The sequence below is a fragment of the Gopherus evgoodei genome, chromosome 2 (genome assembly GCF_007399415.2).
Source record: "Gopherus evgoodei ecotype Sinaloan lineage chromosome 2, rGopEvg1_v1.p, whole genome shotgun sequence".
Taxonomy (NCBI): Eukaryota; Metazoa; Chordata; order Testudines; family Testudinidae; genus Gopherus; species Gopherus evgoodei.
The window spans coordinates 286,354,707-286,372,956 of NC_044323.1; the positions used below are offsets into that span (position 1 = coordinate 286,354,707).

An 18,250-nucleotide genomic window follows, 5' to 3' on the forward strand; every position below is an offset into this window, starting at 1 on the left:
TGCCGTTTTCTTGCACCAGGAAGCCAGACTGGTAGTATATTTCGCAGCCACCATCAAGGAGAGCCTGTTACTTTTCCCTGCTTTGCCTGAGCGTTTGAAAGCCAATATGCTACATAACCACAAACAGGCCAGTGTTTGGTGGAAGAGGACAGATGACACAAGGTATAATCAGAATGTGTCACTCGGTGGGAACTGTCCCCATCAGTGATGAATTAATGAAACCCTATGTATTTCTGAGTTCATAAAGGGCTAAGTGATCCTTCGAGACAAAAGCTGCTATACAAATGTCATTTATTTTACTGTAATGGGAAGGTCATAGCCCCAGATCCTCTTGGGAGCTGCAACTGTTTTGTGCAGCACTGCTGCCAAAATGGGCCCATAGAGCCAGAATAACCTGCCATGGGAAGAACACCTCAGAATAGAGGGATGTACGGGCAGTAGAGTCAGAGCTAAGGGGCCAGGGTTTTCCTGTATCCTGCTGATCCACAGATGCTGCTGTATCAGCTGCCTTCAGACCAAATGACACTGTAGTTGAGCCCTGCACCCAGCTACTGTACCCAACCCAGTGCCTGCTAGAAAACCATCCCATAACTCTTGTGATAAATGAAGGGGGGAAGATAGCTCCCTTTTATGGACAGCCAGCCAGCCAGTAGCTATAAAATCCCTCTTAGTAGCTATTCTCTGCTTGCTATACCTGTAAAGGGTTAAAAAGTCTCACTGTTATGGATAGATAAAAGGATGTGAGTGGGCACCTGACCAAGAGAGCCAATGGGAAGACCAGAACTTTTTAAAATTGAAAAACGATTCCCTTTTTGTCGGTCTGTTGTTATACTCCTGGGAAGAGGCAGACAGGTCAAAGCTATGCTGTAAGAAGCTTGGGCCAGGTATGAAAAAATCATTAGTATCATACCTAGAAACTACTCATTTAAAATCCCAGATATGTAAGTAGATCAGGAAATGTCTAGGAAGATGTGATTAGTCTTATCCTTTTTATTTCTTTATGGCTTGTAGATTCCTCTGTGCTAATCCTGCTGCTTTTGTTTTGCTTGTAACCTTTAAGCTGGACCTCAAGAACATTATTCTTGATGCTTAATCCTTGTAATTGCTCTTTTAAAATCTAGCAATAGCTGAGTTCCCAGATGCATTTTCTTTCTTTTTTAATTAATAAAATTTATATTTTTTAAGGACAGAATTGGATTTTTGTGTCTTAAGAGGTTTGTGACATGTTGTTTAATTAGCTGGTGGCAACAGCTGATTTCCTTTCCCCGCCTTCAGCTCTTCCCCAGAGGGTGTGTGTGAAAGGGCTTGAGGGCACCCCACAGGAAAGAATTTCCAAGTGCACCTTCCTGGGCTCTCAAAGGGGTTCTGCACTTGGGTGGTGGCAGCATCTACCCACCCAAGGTCAAAGAAAAGCTGTAACCTTGTCTAATACAAACCTGGAGTGGCCAGTATAAATTTTTAGAATCCTTGCGGGCCCCCACCTTCTGCGCTAGAAGTGCCAGAGTAGGGAATCTGCCTTGACAACTCTTATTAGCGTGTGTCACCTAAGGAAGGGTGATGTGGTTAAAACAAAACAAAAACTGTCTGAAACCCTTCCTGAGTTCAGTCTGCTGGTCCTGCAGGGGTTCTATTCCCTGCTCTGATAATCATAGATTACAGATTAGCTTTGGGAGCAGCCAGTCATCTTCAGGAGTCATCTGGGCAATACGCTCTGTGCTCCTGCATTGGTGATGGGAGTCTTGGAGGAGTGCAGATCTGCTAAAGGTGGGGGGCGGGAAGATATGCCACTCAGCTATCCCAGTGAAGCCAACTCTACTGGGAGATTGCCCAGACACATGAAGATGACTTGTGGTAGGATCCTATTTCAGGGCTGGAAGAGCGGTGTTTGGAGGGAAAGAAGATAGCTCCCAGGATTGCACAATAGAGGGTAGAGTGTTTACACACTGTGCTTATCTGAACAAGCCCTTGCGAGAGTCACCCATCACTAGTGTTAACCCCTTTGCAGATGAATGCCCATGAAAGCTTATGCTCAAATAAATTTTGTTAGTCTCTAAGATGCCACAAGTACTCCTGTTCTTTTTGCTGATACAGACTAACACAGCTGCTACTCGGAAACCTGTTATTCTGCTGCTGCTGACCATGAACATTTTATGGAATATCATCTCTGTACAGCACCATGCACATTCCTGGAGCCGTATGAATGACCGCACTGCCAAAACTGTTCAGCTGATACACCCAGCCACTCAACAGGCTAAGTCTATCTAGGCTTGCCTGGAACACTGACCAGCCATCAATCAATTGTTATGTGAGCAGACAAACATAATATACCTCTCACAAAATGAGTTGAGGATGCATGCTGTCTGGAACATGTGAGTTCTATGCTGTGAGACACCGATTAAGCTATGTGCATGTATGTCAGTCAGAATGCCGAGTTTAGTTCTGCTCCGTTCCCTGCACAATAGACAGACATTGTGTGTCATTTAACTGTGAAGTTCAACCAAACTGGTCCTCAGCTCTAAAGGCTACGGGAAAAGTCCAGCATCATTAACCTATTCTGTCTGGACAAAAAGGGGTTAAGCAGAGCTAACTGAAGAACACAAAAGATTTAAACATATTCAACAATGTCTATGCATGTTCCTTCTTTTACCACATCTCAGCAGGTGATAGTAAGTGTAATTTAAAACCATATAAAGCAGAGAGAAGGAATCCCTTCTCCATTCAGGGGTGACTGTCCACAAAACAAGGTTGTTGGGGTAAAGTCAGTGAGGTTTATTCAGGAATTAATACAAGAAAACCCTGTGTTTAACAAGGCTAATCCTTCATGGGTCAGTGATTCTTTGTTTATATACTTGACAGAGCAAAGGAAATGCTGCAAAAGGTTTCCAGTGAACATTGGCCCAGATCTTTAAACACATTCCTCTCCACTGCACAGAGAATCTTTTCCTTGTTTCTAAGACTATTCTAACAAAACCATTTACTGGCAGAGACAACTCATTTGAAAGAAATGGTGGGGATTATTAACAGGAAACATGACCAATGGAAACATGATTTTAAGGGTGAGGGGCCATCCAGTCAGCAAACAGAATCTTTCCATGTGACCCATCTCCAAGCAAAACAGCTCACAGACAAACTACAGGCCCAGAATTAATACTGAAATTCTTTGCTCAACAAACCAGTAAGTTTGTTACCATCATAACCTGTTTGTGGGCGATTTGCAGACAGAAAAAGAGATGATGTTTATACTTTTTTTTACTAATTATTTGCTCATTCAATGATAAAAGTTTACATTTATATAGCATCTTTCACCCCAGGGTATTGCACAAACTGCATCTATCCCAGGGTTTCTCAAACAGGGGTCACTGCTTGTAGAGGGAAAGCCCCTGGCGGGCCGGGCCGGTGTGTTTACCTGCCCCTATCCGCAGGACCAGCCGATCGCGGCTCCCATTGGCCGCGAATTGCTGTCCCTTGGCCTGCACCGCTTCCAGCAGCTCCCATTGGCCCAGAGCAGCGATCTGCAGCCAGTGGAAGCCGCGATCGGCCACACCTGCAGACAGGGCAGGTAAACACACCGGCCAGCCAGGCGCTTTCCCTACACAAGTGGCGACCTGTGTTTCAGAAACCCTGATCTATAGTTCATACACCGAGAGCAGCCTGCTATTGTGTTAGAGGGGGATGGCGATGGTTTACTCTCATTTTAGTATAAAATTAGCTAAGGACACCAGAGGGCCCCATCTCTTGTGGAAAAGGCCAGCATATCTGAGTTTTCAAGGTCTCATCTGAACAATTCTGAAGGTCTGATTCAAAGCCCATTGAAGTCAATGGAAACACTGATACTGCCTTCGGTAGGGTTTGGATCATGATCGCACAGAGTAAATTGCATGCAACTCAGTCTAGCCTGCAAGACTGAAGGTCTGAACTAACTCTGCTAGGTCCTGGTCCTGTAGTGGTTACAGGATTCTAATTAAGCCCAGATTTTTTGCAGCAGTAAGCTATCCCTTATCCTTGAGGTTTGCTTACTATATTTGTAAGGATGGGTGCAGTGCTAGTTTTTTCTACACGCGTAATGCCCCAAGCAAAGTAAAAATCTAGGTAGCTTTTCAATATTCGGTTGTCCCAGGAGCATCAACACATACCTGCTCTTTGTGCCCAAATTCTCTCTCCACCCCAGAGGAGTGCAAGAAGAATCAAGATGTAAGGAACTCGATATCTTCCCATGAGGGGCATATCTCCCTTCTTCTCAGACACGCTCACCTCTTTGCCGTGGTGAGAAATGGTCTATAAATCCATCCCTTTTCTAGGAAAAAAAGAGGAAATTGAAGAGTGATTATTAACTAACAGAAGCACAAGACTGGGATGGAAACAAAAGCAACAATACAAGCTCTGGGAACTGCACATTTAGGGTCGTCTCCTCTGGCTCTCATTTGACTTGAATAGGCAAGGGCTGTACCCAGACAAAGAGGCAAGGAGTTCACCCACTTTTCAAAAGCAAAGGTCTTTTCTCAGGCTCTTGCCAATGCAGAGCAGCCTGAGTTGTCTGAAAAGGAGAGATTACTAGATTATTTTAGTTTAAATGAGCCCATCAGCAACAGCACAATCAATGCATCAGACTGGAAACCTTTCCTCACTTGAGCCTCTCATGCATCCACCTTAGGAGGCACACAACTCAGGTCAGAGATATGTTTACCGTGAGTCATACACAGTCTGTTGCTATCTTACTAGGGACCACTTTGAGTTCTTAGACATCAGAACTGCTGGGAGGTAATAATATTGAGTACTTTTCATGCCTTACCATCAGGTACCTTTGGCCTTATCTACATGAGATGGTTGCACCATTTTAACTTAGGGTATGTCTACTCTATGGAGACTATACTGGCATAGCAATGTCATCGTAGCTAAGCCAGCAAAACTCAGCATAGATGGAGCCTACACTCATGGAAGGGGTTTTGTCTAGTAATACCAACTCCCTGAGCAATGGTAGCTATGTCAACAGAAGCATTCTTCCATCGACATAGCTGTGTCTACACTGGGGCTTAGGTCAGCATAGCTACATTGGTTAGGGGAGTGGATTTTTCATACCCCTAACTGACATTGCTATGTCAACTTAACTTTTAAGTACAGACCAGGCCCAGAAGTGTTATTTTACACCAATTAGGTTAAAATCAGTGTAAACTACTGCGCAGACAATCTTAATTTGGTTTAAGGGTGGCTTATTTTGATTTAGTTTAGATGAAACCACTGAAAACTCACCTGGTTTTGATACAAACTAGAAATTCAACTGGATTTGGTAAAGGATTTGCTGAAGTTTCTAATACTGGGCCAGCTCCATGTTTTTTTAATTGAAAACACATTTGGTGAATCTTGAACCGTGCTCCTTATAATTGTTTGTTGTACAGTAGGGCTTACAGCGTACTTGGTGTTGTCCACCCACATATAGGCAGACAGCACCACTCTGAAGTGCTTCCAGTCTAAGGAAACATTTTAAAAGATACTCTCAAAGCTTCTAAAACCATGTTTTCCTCATTAATGTACAGAGATTCAGGTTTCTTTCCTCACTGAATTGTTGTTTCCTCCATCGCGTTCATGCACATTGATTGCCTGTTGAGAGATTGCGACACTTAAGTGATGGGCTGTGCATGCTGGTTTATTATTGTAGCATTGATCCTGAGTACTGAACTATTTCTCTTCCTCTTTGAACCATTTGTTTTGGTGAAAAACACATATCAAAAAAATTGTAGAGGTGCCAAGACTATACTTAAAAATAATATTGGCAGGTCTAAGCTTTGTCAAGATAGATCAATGTCCCTCTAAAGTAAATGAAGACATAATAGACTATCAGGGTTGGAAGGGATCTCAGGAGATCATTTAGTCCAACCCCCTGCTCAAAGCAGGGCCAATCCCTGGACAGATTTTTGCTCCAGTTCCCTCAGTAGCCCCCTCAAGGATTGAGCTCATACCCTAGGCTTAGCAGACCAATGCTCAAACCACTGAGCTATCCTTCCCCCCATAGGGGTTAGAGGAAGTAAAATCTAAGAGCCCATTTGTACAGCTATAACTCATTACACCTATGTAACTGCAAGAAGAATTGGGCACTGTATGTCCAATAGCTGATATCACTTATGGGCATGGAGAAGCAATGATTCTCACACATCCTCCTACACTCATTAGAAACGACATATTAGAGGTGACAGCGTATCAGAAAATAAATGCAATAAAAGAGAATTGCTCATTCTCATCAGACACCTGAAATGTAAATGCTCAAGAACCTGCATGAGTTAGCTGGCAACTGGAATCTGAAGGATCCCAAATCAAACATGCTGGTGAATGTTATTAATGCAAACGTTATCCTTGCTGGTTGCAGCCTCAAGGTTAGATGGGGGTGGTGTTCAGAATTTTTCCAGCAGGTGTCACTATGGCACAGTGAGGCTCCAAAACGCTGGCACTAGAGAAGGGTGCATAGTGATAGCTGAATTGAAATAGCTTGTACACCTATAGTCAGAGTGTACTTTTGGATAACCCAATGACTGAAATTCCAATCAGTCAGTCTCTTTCAGAAGGCTGAGAGCCAATGAAATTGAAAATGGCTATAGGAGTTTTCAGCCCAATTTTTTAACTTATTTGAAAACTCTAGTATTCATAGAATATCAGGGTTGGAAGAGACATAGGAGGTCATCTAGTCCAACCCCCTGCTCAAAGAAGGACCAATCCCCAACTAAATCATCCCAGCCAGGGCTTTATCAAGCCAGGCCTTAAAAACCTCTAAGGATGGAGATTCTACCACCTCCCTAGGTAACCCATTCCAGTGCTTTACCACCCTCCTAGTGAAATAGTGTTTCCTAATATCCAACCTACACCTCCCCCACTGCAGCTTGAGACCATTGCTCCTTGTTCTGTCATCTGCCACCACCGAGAACAGCCCAGCTCCATCCTCTTTGAAACCTCTCTTCAGGTAGTTGAATGCTGCTATCAAATCCCACCTCAGTCTTCTCTTCTGCAGGCTAAACAAGCCCAGTTCTCTCAGCCTCTCCTCATAAGTTATGTGACTCATATAGCATGTAAGAGTCTTTCACTTCCAGCGGACCATCATGCCTGCCAAAAATCATACATGACTAGGCTGGAGAATTCTGTTTTATGTAAATTAAAGACAAAGATGGGAGATGGGATCTGGGGATTCCTCCCTGCTAAACATTTGAAGAACTAAGTGCCACTTCATGAATCTTAAAAGATATTTCAAAATAGATTTTTATGTCAAGGGGAAAAAAATAGTGGGAATCAAAACCAGAACACCTGCTCCAAATCTAGGCAGGTGCTGTGACTATTCAATATACTTACATAGCTCAAAACCCTTTTTGTTCTAAACCTGGGCCTTACTTGAGTAGAGAGAGTTAATTGTGCGAAAATATATCCTATTGTCTGTTTTATATATGGAGGAATTAACTGAGTCCCTGATCCAGCAAACTTTTACATACACGTGTTACTTTATTCTGAGTGGTCTGTCACACTGAAGTCAATAGGATTATTTATATCAATAAAGTTACACTTCCACATATACTAATATAGCAAAGTTGGAGGCAAGATATTTTCAGTGAGGGGTTTTCTACAGTGGAGATCACTTCCCATTTTAGTTTACTAAAGTCAGAATTTGCTGACTCTGATGTTACAGTGAAAAGTCATTTTTTCCCCTCTCAGGCCCTTCCTAGACAGAGGGATAAAGAGGTGCATGGCAGAGATGGGAAAGTTTTAGTTTTGGAGAGATCCAAGAGCAGGAGCTTCTTCTTCCTCCTCTTCTGTATGGCAAAGAAAAATGATAAGCAATGTTCATATAACCATGTCCACGTTAGTGAGCTAGTGAGTAGGTAGCTCCAGAAGTTTCTTGGTGTGAGTCTGAGAGGCGGCTGGTAAACAATCGAAGTGGGCATCGATTTACAATATAGTCCAAAGTTTGTGAATGGTGTCTATACAGTGGCGGATTAACCACTGGGCCAGTAGGGCCCATGCCCAGGGGCCCCAGAAAAGTGGGTGCCCCCACACCCCAACCCTCTCCACCTGACTGCCCAGCACTCCTGCCAGGGAGTGGAGTGGGGATGCAGGGTCTTGGCCCGTTCTGCCCGCCTGGCTCTCCTGCTGGGGAGCAGGGTCAGGGCACGTCCCACTCCACCTGCCTGGCTCTCCTGCTGGGGAGCAGGGGAAGCCCCCCACCCACACCCTGCTTCCTGGCAGGAGCACTGGGAAGGAGGTGGGGTGGAACAAGCCCTCGCACTCCAACCCCATTTCCCCAGTGGAGGGGAGGAGGGCACTGCAGGTGGAAAAGGTGGGGAGGGGCCCCCACTTGCTCTGGCCCACGGCCCCACAAAGGCTTAATCCATCTCTGTGTCTATAGTCACATTGCAAGTTGTCTCATGTTCCAGAGGTGAGAGAGATGACAGCATCTGTCACGTGATTCTCTGAAATTGGTTCAATGCTAACCATTGTTTCCAGGGTAGTTTGAAAGCTGGAAATACTTTTGTGGAGTTAGCAATTAAATGTGTCTCTGGGACATTAGCATGATCTCTGAGTTCTTTCCAATGAGCCTCAGCATTGAATGACAAAGTTTTAAAAGCTTTAGGCTTGCAAGATTTCAGACAGGTCTTCAGAAGTTTCTAGAGATCCTCGTTAATTGGTAAATCCAGGCTGGCCAAAGTTCAGTGATACTCCTGGGCTGTGTCTGTCTCTCTCTAGATTTTGGCTGGAGGCAACCACTGAATGGTGTTGATTACAATGGTCCAGTTATGACTGTCATCACAGTGCCGGAAATTTGGTATGTAAGCGGCTCAACCAGACTGGTGCATAATGTCCAGCAGTCGAGTATCAGTACCAGTGCTAATGTCATTGTTCAAAGTGTGCCCACACCGGCACTCCTGTACCCGCAAGTTTTCAGGCAAGTCTAGTCCGTCCTTTTACCTTTGGACATATCTTTTCCGGATGAGCTTTAAAAGTCAAGCCTCTGTCCAAGGTTACACCCAAGTTCTTTGGATAGGGCTTCCTGGTGTATGCTAGAAATGGAGCCCTGACACTGCAACCCAGAAAACATCGGGAAAGAGCAGATCCAGAGCTGAATTAAGTTGCTTGTGTACGTCTCTATTTTTGTTGTACAGGTCTGTCGCATCTTACACGCATTTAACATGCGCGATTTCAGCTTTACGCGGTCGGCAAAAACAAACATACAAAAAAAGAAAAATAACAATTTTAATACTGTACCTGTAGTGCGGGCGATTCCACCCGCCATTACACTCAATGTTATTTTGATTATAAGCAATTTTCGCTTTACGCGCTGACTGCGAACGTAACCCCAGCGTAAGATGTGACAGACCTGTATTTTATAATGTGTTTATTCCTGTTAGAACTAGTGTCAATGGTCCCTTGATATCAGTTAATTCAGCACATCATGGCCTTTCTCCCAATAGCTTTAAAAAAAGATCCAAGGAAAATGCAATGAGAGAAGAGCCTCCCACCCTTTCTGGCAGGCTGGCCCTGAAGCACCACAGGTATCTCCTGCAAGTCACAAATCTAGCTCTCTGAAGCTTACTACAATGTCACATCAGTGAAATGCAGAAGGCTTTTTGACACTCATCAGTCCACTTAACGGCATTTGGCTGGGTCTTTTTGGTCAGGTCGGTCAATGGGGCAGCGATTTGGCTGTAGTGTGGTACAAATCGCCTGTAGTATCCGGCCAAGCCTAAGAAGGATTGGACCTGTTTCTTTGACCTTGGGACAGGCCACTTTTGGATAGCATCCACCTTGGCCTGTAGGGGGTTTATGGTTCCTTGACCCACCTGGTGCCCCAGGTAAGTCACTCTGTTTTGGCCTATTTGACACTTTTTGGCCTTAACAGTTAGTCCTGCCTGCCTGATGCGCTCAAAGACCTTTTCCAGGTGTAGTAGGTGTTCGGGCCAGGAGTCTGAAAAAATGGCCACATCATCGAGGTAGGCAACTGCAAATTCTCCCAGTCCAGCTAATAGACCGTCTACCAGCCTCTGGAAGGTGGCGGGTGCATTTCGAAGGCCGAAAGGAAGGACATTGAATTCATACACCCCCGCATGGGTGACGAATGCTGACCTCTCCTTGGCAGGTTCATCTAGCGGTACTTGCCAGTACCCCTTGGTTAAGTCTACTGTAGAGATGAACTGGGCACGTCCCAACTTTTCCAATAGCTCATCAGTACGTGGCATTGGATAGTTGTCCGGACGAGTTACAGCATTTAGCTTACGGTAGTCCACGCAAAAGCGTATTTCCCCATCTGGTTTGGGTACCAGAACCACTGGAGATGCCCATGCACTGGTAGATGGGCGGATTATACCCATCTGTAGCATGTTCTGGATCTCCCGTTCTATAGCAGCTTGGGCATGAGGAGACACCCGGTAGGGTGGGGTTCTGATTGGGTGAGCATTACCTGTATCAATGGAGTGGTATGCCCGTTCAGTCCGTCCTGGGGTGGCTGAGAACAATGGGGCGAAGCTAGTGCACAGCTCCTTGATTTGTTGCCGCTGCAGACGTTCCAGGGTGGTTGAGAGGTTCACCTCTTCCACGCCACCGTCTTTTTTTCCATCGTAGTAGACACCGTCAGGCCACTCAGCATCATCTCCCTGGACTGTAAACTGACAAACCTGTAAGTCTCTGGAATAGAAAGGCTTGAGAGAATTAACATGGTACACTTTAGGCTTTAGTGAGGAATTGGGAAATGCTATGAGGTAGTTTACAGCTCCCAGGCGCTCTTGGACCGTGAATGGCCCTTCCCATGATGCTTCCATCTTATGGGCCTGTTGCGCCTTCAAGACCATAACCTGGTCTCCTACCTTGAAGGAACGTTCTCTGGCATGTCTGTCATACCAGGCCTTTTGCTCTTCCTGAGCATCCTTTAGGTTCTCTCTAGCAAGGGCTAAAGAGTGTCGGAGGGTGCTTTGTAGGTTGCTTACAAAGTCCAGAATGTTAGTTCCTGGAGAAGGCGTAAACCCCTCCCATTGCTGCTTCACCAACTGTAATGGCCCCTTAACCTCGTGACCATACACAAGTTCAAATGGTGAAAACCCTAAACTGGGATGTGGTACAGCCCTGTAGGCAAACAGCAACTGCTGCAACACTAGGTCCCAATTATTGGAGAATTCGTTGATGAATTTTCTTATCATGGCCCCCAAAGTTCCATTGAACCTTTCCACCAGGCCATTGGTTTGATGGTGGTACGGGGTGGCAACCAAGTGATTCACCCCATGAGTTTCCCACAGTTTTTCCATGGTCCCTGCCAGGAAATTAGACCCTGAATCTGTAAGGATGTCAGAGGGCCAACCTACCCTGGCAAAGATGTCTGTTAGGGCCAGGCACACAGTGTTAGCCCTGGTGTTGCCTAGAGCTACTGCTTCTGGCCATCGGGTAGCAAAGTCCACTAAAGTCAGTACGTACTGCTTTCCTCTGGGCGTCTTTTTGGGAAAGGGCCCAGAATATCCACAGCTACTCGCTGAAATGGGACCTCAATTATGGGGAGTGGCTGGAGAGGGGCCTTGACCTGGTCTTGAGGCTTACCTACTCTTTGGCATACCTCACAAGACCGGACATACTTGGCAACATCCTTGCCCATCCCCTCCCAGTGGAAGGACTTCCCCAACCGGTCCTTGGTTCTGTTCACCCCAGCATGGCCACTGGGATGATCATGGGCTAAGCTTAAGAGCTTCTCCCGGTACTTAGTTGGAACCACCAACTGTTTTTGCGGCTGCCATTCTTCCCGGTGTCCACCAGAAAGAATTTCCTTGTATAAAAGTCCTTGGTCTATAACAAACCGGGATCGATTAGAAGAGCTGAGAGGCGGTGGGGTGCTCCGTGCCGCCGCCCAAGCTTTCTGAAGGCTGTCATCTGCTTCCTGCTCAGCCTGGAACTGTTCCCTTGAGGCTGGGGTCACCAGTTCTTCCTGAGACTGTGGACTTGGGCTTGGTCCCTCTGGAAGCGATGTAGGTGATGGGGTTGTTTTCGTTGCTGGTGAACCGCTCTCCGCTGGTGCACCTGAGGGTATTTCAGGCTCTGGCTGAGCCTTTTGGGTATGGCTGTCTTTTGCTTCTGCCAGTTCTGGCTTGCTGGCGCCCTCTGGCGTTGAGTTTGAAGATGTGGTTGCACTTGCTGGTGCTGGTTGCTGTTCCAGTTCCGGGCCTGGGACTGGAGATGCTGTGGCTGTTTCAGTGGTAGGCATGGAATCCGGGTCCACTGCCTCTGTCTGGGTCTCTGGTAACACAGACGGGGCTTCTGTGGACGGCTCAGGAACAGGAATGGGTCTGGAAGCTTGCCTGGTTTGGCTACGGGTAACCATTCCCACTCTCTTGGCCCGCCTCACCTGGTTGGCCAAGTCTTCCCCCAGTAGCATGGGGATAGGATAATTGTCATAGACTGCAAAAGTCCACATTCCTGACCAGCCTTTGTACTGGACAGGCAGTTGAGCTGTAGGCAAGTCTACAGCTTGTGACATGAAGGGGTAAATTGTAACTTTGGCCTTTGGGTTGATGAATTTGGGGTCAACGAAGGATTGGTGGATAGCTGACACTTGTGCCCCCGTGTCTCTCCACGCAGTAACCTTCTTTCCGCCCACTCTCAAATTTTCCCTTCGCTCCAAGGGTATTTGAGAGGCATCCGGGCCTGGGGATCTTTGGTGTGATGGTGGTGTAATGAATTGCACTCGCATGGTGTTCTTGGGACAGTTGGCCTTGATATGTCCCGGTTCATTACACTTAAAGCATCTTCCATCTGATGGGTCACTGGGCCGAGGTGAGTTACTGGAGACTGGTGAGGTTGAAGAGTAGGGTATCTGTGGCTTTACTTGGGTGGTATGGAGGGTCTTTGGCTGTCCTCGGTTGTAGGGTTTATGGTCTGTGTGCCCCCTGGGGTAATCGTTCCCCTTGACAGTAGCTTTTTTGCTTTCTGCCCGTTCCATCCATTTGGCTCCAATCTCCCCCGCCTCAGCGATAGTTTTGGGATTTCTATCTTGTATGTACCATGTGATGTCTTCAGGAACACCATCCAAGAACTGCTCCATTTGTATGAGGAGGTTCACTTCTTCCAAGGTTTGAATGTTGTTTCCTGTTAACCAGGCCTCATAGTTTTTTGTAATGTAGTAGGCGTGTTTGGGAAATGACACCTCTGGTTTCCATTTTTGGGTTCTGAAGCGCCGACGGGCATGATCTGGGGTTATCCCCATCCTGTATCTGGCCTTGGTTTGAAAAAGTTTATAGTCATTCATTTGCGGCTTGGGCATTTCAGCTGCCACCTCTGCTAAAGGTCCACTGAGGTGTGGCCTTAATTCTACCATGTACTGGTCTTCGGGGATGCTGTACCCAAGACAGGCTCTTTCAAAATTTTCCAAGAAGGCCTCGGTGTCATGACCTGCCTTGTAGGTGGGAAATTTCCTGTGCTGTGGAGCAATAATTGGCGCCGGGTTGTTAGGGTTGGCTGGCACATGCAGCCCAGCTTTTGCCAAGTCCAGTTCATGTTTTCTCTGTTTTTCCTTCTCTTCATTCTCTTTTTGTTGTTTTTCCATTTCTCGGCGGTGGGCCACCTCTTCTTCTTCTAGTTTTCTTTTGTGTGCTGCCTCTTGGGCTGCCTGTTCTCTTTGGAAGGCTGCCAGTTTGAGGCTTTCTTCCTTTTCTTTTATCTCCATCTCTTTTTGTTTTATTTCTAGTTCCTGTTTGTGTTTTTCCATCTCTCGCCTGTGTTCAGCTTCTTTTAATTGGTCTTCGGCCTCCATTTTTGTCCTGGTAGACATGGTTCCTGTTTTCTTGTGTTGGGGTGCCCTCCGGTGTTTCTCTTTTGAACTGCAGGCTCCGTTGCCTCCAGAAGTCTGCCTAGCAACAGTGCTTTTTTCCTTTTCTCTCTCTAGCTAATGTTCAATGAAGGGAAACCAGAAAAACCACTTAATTTGCATGCATATAAGTGCTGGTACTTGCCACCTAATGGGAGGGCTATTGCATGACAAAAGACCCTTAACAGTCTTCTCGCTTAATATGCAAACCACAAACTGCTAGAGAGAGCAGAAAAAAAAATTCTCTCTGGTTCCCTTTTAAAACCAAACTGTTTCTCTCTGCTAAAAAGCCCTTAGCAAAGAAAAATATAATATTCCTACTGGCTTCTGGATTCTGTCTATATCCCGCCGCTGCACACCATGTTATAACCTTATTCCCAGATTCTGGACCTTAGCGTCCAAAATTTGGGGGTTAGCATGAAAACCTCCAAGCTTAGTTACCAGCTTGGACCTGGTACTGCTGCCACCACCCAAAAAATTAGAGTGTTTTGGGGCACTCTGGTCCCCCTGAAAAACCTTCCCTGGGGACCACAAGACCCAAATCCCTTGAGTCTCACAACAAAGGGAGATAATCCTGATTCCCTTCCCCCCTCCAGGTGCTCCTGGAGAGATACACAGACACAAGCTCTGTGAAACTACGCAGAGTGAGTCCCCCTCTCCGTTCCCAATCCTGGAACAAAAGCACTTTCCTCTTCACCCAGAGGAAATGCAAAATCAGGCTAGCAATCCAACACACAGCTTTCCCCTGATTTCTTCCTCCCACCAATTCCCTGGTGAGTACAGACTTAATTTCCCTGAAGTAAAGAAAAACTCCAATAGGTCTTAAAGAAAACTTTATATAAAAAAGAAAGAAAAAATACAAATGTTCTCTCTGTATTAAGATGATACAACACAGGGTCAATTGCTTAAAAGAATAGTGAATAAACAGCCTTATTCAAAAAGAATACAAATCAAAGCATTTCCAGCACTTATATTCATGCAAATACCAAAGAAAAGAAACCATAGAACTTACTATCTGATCTCTTTGTCCTTACACTTAGAAACAGAAGACTAGAAAATAGAACTACTTCTCCAAAGCTCAGAGACAGCAGGCAGACAGACAAAAGACCTCTTACACAAACTTCCCTCCACCCAAAGTTGAAAAAATCCGGTTTCCTGATTGGTTCTCTGGTCAGGTGTTTCAGGTGAAAGAGACATTAACCCTTAGCTATCTGTTTATGACAAGGAGTCAATGGAGTTACACTGGTAGAAAACTGGCGGGAAAGAGGGAAAGCTGACCTGTATATTCAAAAAGCTGTTACTTGAAAAATGATGTTTGAAAAAGGGAAGATAAGAGGACAGATGCAAAAAACGGATATAAAGGGTACAGCCGGGCAGCAGATTATTCTGTATAACTAGTAGAAGGTACTTAAATTCAAGATAATTTAATTCAGGGCCTTCCTGCTTCTGCTTTTATGGCAAACTTTAAGAAATATCGGAAACACTGCAGAAGTTAGAGATGGAAAAACACCGATTAGCCCATCTATTCCATTATTTCCTACCAGATATTTTCTAGTACTTTGACCAGTTTCAATTATTTGAGTGATGGGATTTCCACTATTTCGCTGAAGACTATTTCCACTTGATAGCAGCAAATGTACACAGATCACACACGGATGCTGCAAAGATCAATTATTCAGGGTGAAATATAAGGAACAGGCCTAGTTATGGACATGGTTGTATGACATGTTCAAGGTCCTTGCACATTTGCTGGGTTGGGACAATATAACAGATCACATAAATGGAAACATTCCTCTTGCTCCTCAGTCCAGTTTTTTATTCATTGCTTAATTTCATCCCATTACTCCTGTGCCACTAAATATGACAACGGGCCATGTAAATTTAATGTCCCAAGTACTCTGCATTCATAACATGATTTTGCGTTGTCACCCTAATGAATGGCTTCAGTATCCATCTCTAAAGAAGAGGTTAGCCTGAGGTAGAAGCATGTCTAATTATATAGCACTTCAGAAAAATAATATAGCAGATTAATAAATTCTGCATCTCAGTATAGCTGGCTTGTTGTGTGTGTGTGTACAGACTGCTCAACAAGGCAATTTAATTATCTAAATTATTGCTGCTGAGCAGGAAGTGGACTAAGTAAAAGAGAGGTGGAGGAGAGAATTTTTATCAGTCTGCATCTCCACGTACCTTTGTTTGAAGCTTTCTAAAAGATTCTTCTGATAGCATCTATGGAATATCTAAGGCATTACAGGCCTGATCCGTAGCCCACAAAATGAAATGAAAAGACTCCTATGGACTTTGATGTGGGTTGTATCAGAAGCTCCATGCATTGCAGCAAATGCAGAACTTCGGAAAGTCTGTACTAGAGTAAAGATGGGCCCATAATGACTGATCCCTTCCAAATGCATTCTCAAGACCAACTTCTGCTGGGATGCCTACAAGAAGTCAGCCAAGCAGCAAGGACTGGAATGAACGGCAGCCAGAGACAGCTGACTTCATTTATTTATAAAGGAGAAATGGAGAGCGGAGTGACCTTCAAGTGACTCAGAACTATCAATGAATGTACTGTTGCCTTATCTGAAAACTATTTTACCAGTCCTTCCTCCTTTCTCTTGTTGATTATATTTAATGATTGTTTCCTGTCTCAAGTTAGACTATAAACCCTTCAGAGCAGGGAGCAGGTATCCTCTAGCATAACAGTGCCCTGATCATGACTGGGGCCCAGGGCTGGCTCCAGGCACCAGCCGACCAAGCATGTGCTTGGGACGGCTCCTTGTAAGGGACGGCCAATTTTCGGGTGGAGGGGCAGCACGCCTTTTTTTTTTTTTTTTTTTGGTTCGGCAGGGCAGCGCTCAAGGGGTTTTTTTGTATGTTTTGGCTGGGCAGTGCTCGTGGGTTGTTTGTTTTGGCGGGGCAGTGTAGCGCTCGGGGGGGCGGTTTCAGTGGTGCAGCACCTGGGGGGTTGTTTTGGCGGGGCAGGGTGGCGCTCGGGGGGGGTGTTACAGCAGGGTGACGCGGCGCTCAGGGGGGTTGTTACAGCATGGCAAGGTGGCACTCGGGAAGTTGTTTTGGTAGGGCATTGTAGTGCTCGGGGGCAGGGGGGGTTGTTACGGCGGACCGCACAAAAAAGTTAGAGCCAGCCCTGCTGGGTCCTCTAAGTTCTACTGTAATATGAACAATAGTAGGAAGAACTACTTACTCCTGGTTAATTCTAATACACAAAGGAGCACTAGCATTTCACTTACATCCTCAAACAACAACACTGGTATCCCAGTCACTTTGGGATCCTGAAAATGTCCATCTTTGCTGTCTAAAGGCCCCCCAGGAATATGCGCAGGCCTCTCTCTACAAGACCTTGGGTAAAATTTTCAGAAGGGCCTAAGTGATTCAAGAGAATAAATCCCAGTTTAATCAGGTCTAACCCAGATGGATTAGAAGAAGCATTGATAGATTCCAGAGTCCCACAGCCAAAAAGCCACTGATTCAGGGGAAAACAATCATCTTTAGAGCTGTAAGAAAGTGTGGAGGGTGATAAGTGAACTGGATGCTGACAGACAGACGGGGCCGGTGACGTGCTATCGCTACTATAGATGTGTTAAAGAGGGCATGAAATTAATCTGGGGTACAGTCCATCTAAAATTGGGAATGTAAGTGTTAGCCAAGATGCACAAAGCCACTATCTCATCAGATCCCTGCTATTAGCCCTCTTCTTGTATTTTACTGTCATTATGTTATGTGTGTATGATGCAGTTACAAAGACTCGTGGAGAGTCTTTGTAACACAACTTCAGGGCACCCACAGGAGTTTAACAGTAATATCTAGGGATCTAATTCATCCCTGTGAAGTATCAGTCATTACCTCCCTCACCCTTTTACATATACATTTTACAGTGGAGCTGGTAACACTACCTGTTATTAAAGTTGTCTGATGCTTCACATTATAAGACCATTTTTCAGATGTTTATAACTTTGCCAAACTTTAGCCATTTAGACTGACATTTTCCATGCCAGGTATCTGCCTCAGCCTGTTTTTATGTATTTATTTATTTTTGGAAAAATTTCAGCCAAACTGTCATTTCTTAGGATCAGACTAGGGAAAATATGTTGTTTTGCCCATGTTGAGAAATTCTGGTGACCTCTTCTTTGAATAGCTCTGGTACTTTCCTGCTTTGGAGCAGAGACTTGAGATTTACCATGTGCCTTTTGCCATCCCTGAGAAAATCTGTGAATGAAAAGGCTTTGGAAAAAAAATCACGCCTTGCACATGCTCAATTGATACCTGCTAGAGTTTAACAGCTGAAGTCTCCAAAGATTCCATCCTCATTCAGCACACATGAGCCTTTCATTCCTCCTAGAGCTGACCAGATTGTGAATGCTCCCTACCCTCACAACTTGTGCGTAAAACCAGCTGGACCTGCTCTGGGGATGAATCAGGGCTGTG

The 18,250-nt window shown here is 45.3% G+C and overlaps 1 protein-coding gene across 1 annotated transcript in view; it reads right to left on the minus strand.

Moving 5' to 3' along the window:
- Positions 1 to 18,250, minus strand: part of COL22A1 (collagen type XXII alpha 1 chain) — a 327,940-nt gene that overhangs the window by 284,137 nt on the left and 25,553 nt on the right. Inside the window, 1 exon segment of the mRNA XM_030553879.1 lies at positions 4,134 to 4,294. Coding sequence (XP_030409739.1) covers positions 4,134 to 4,224 — 91 coding nt within the window. The 5' untranslated portion in view covers positions 4,225 to 4,294.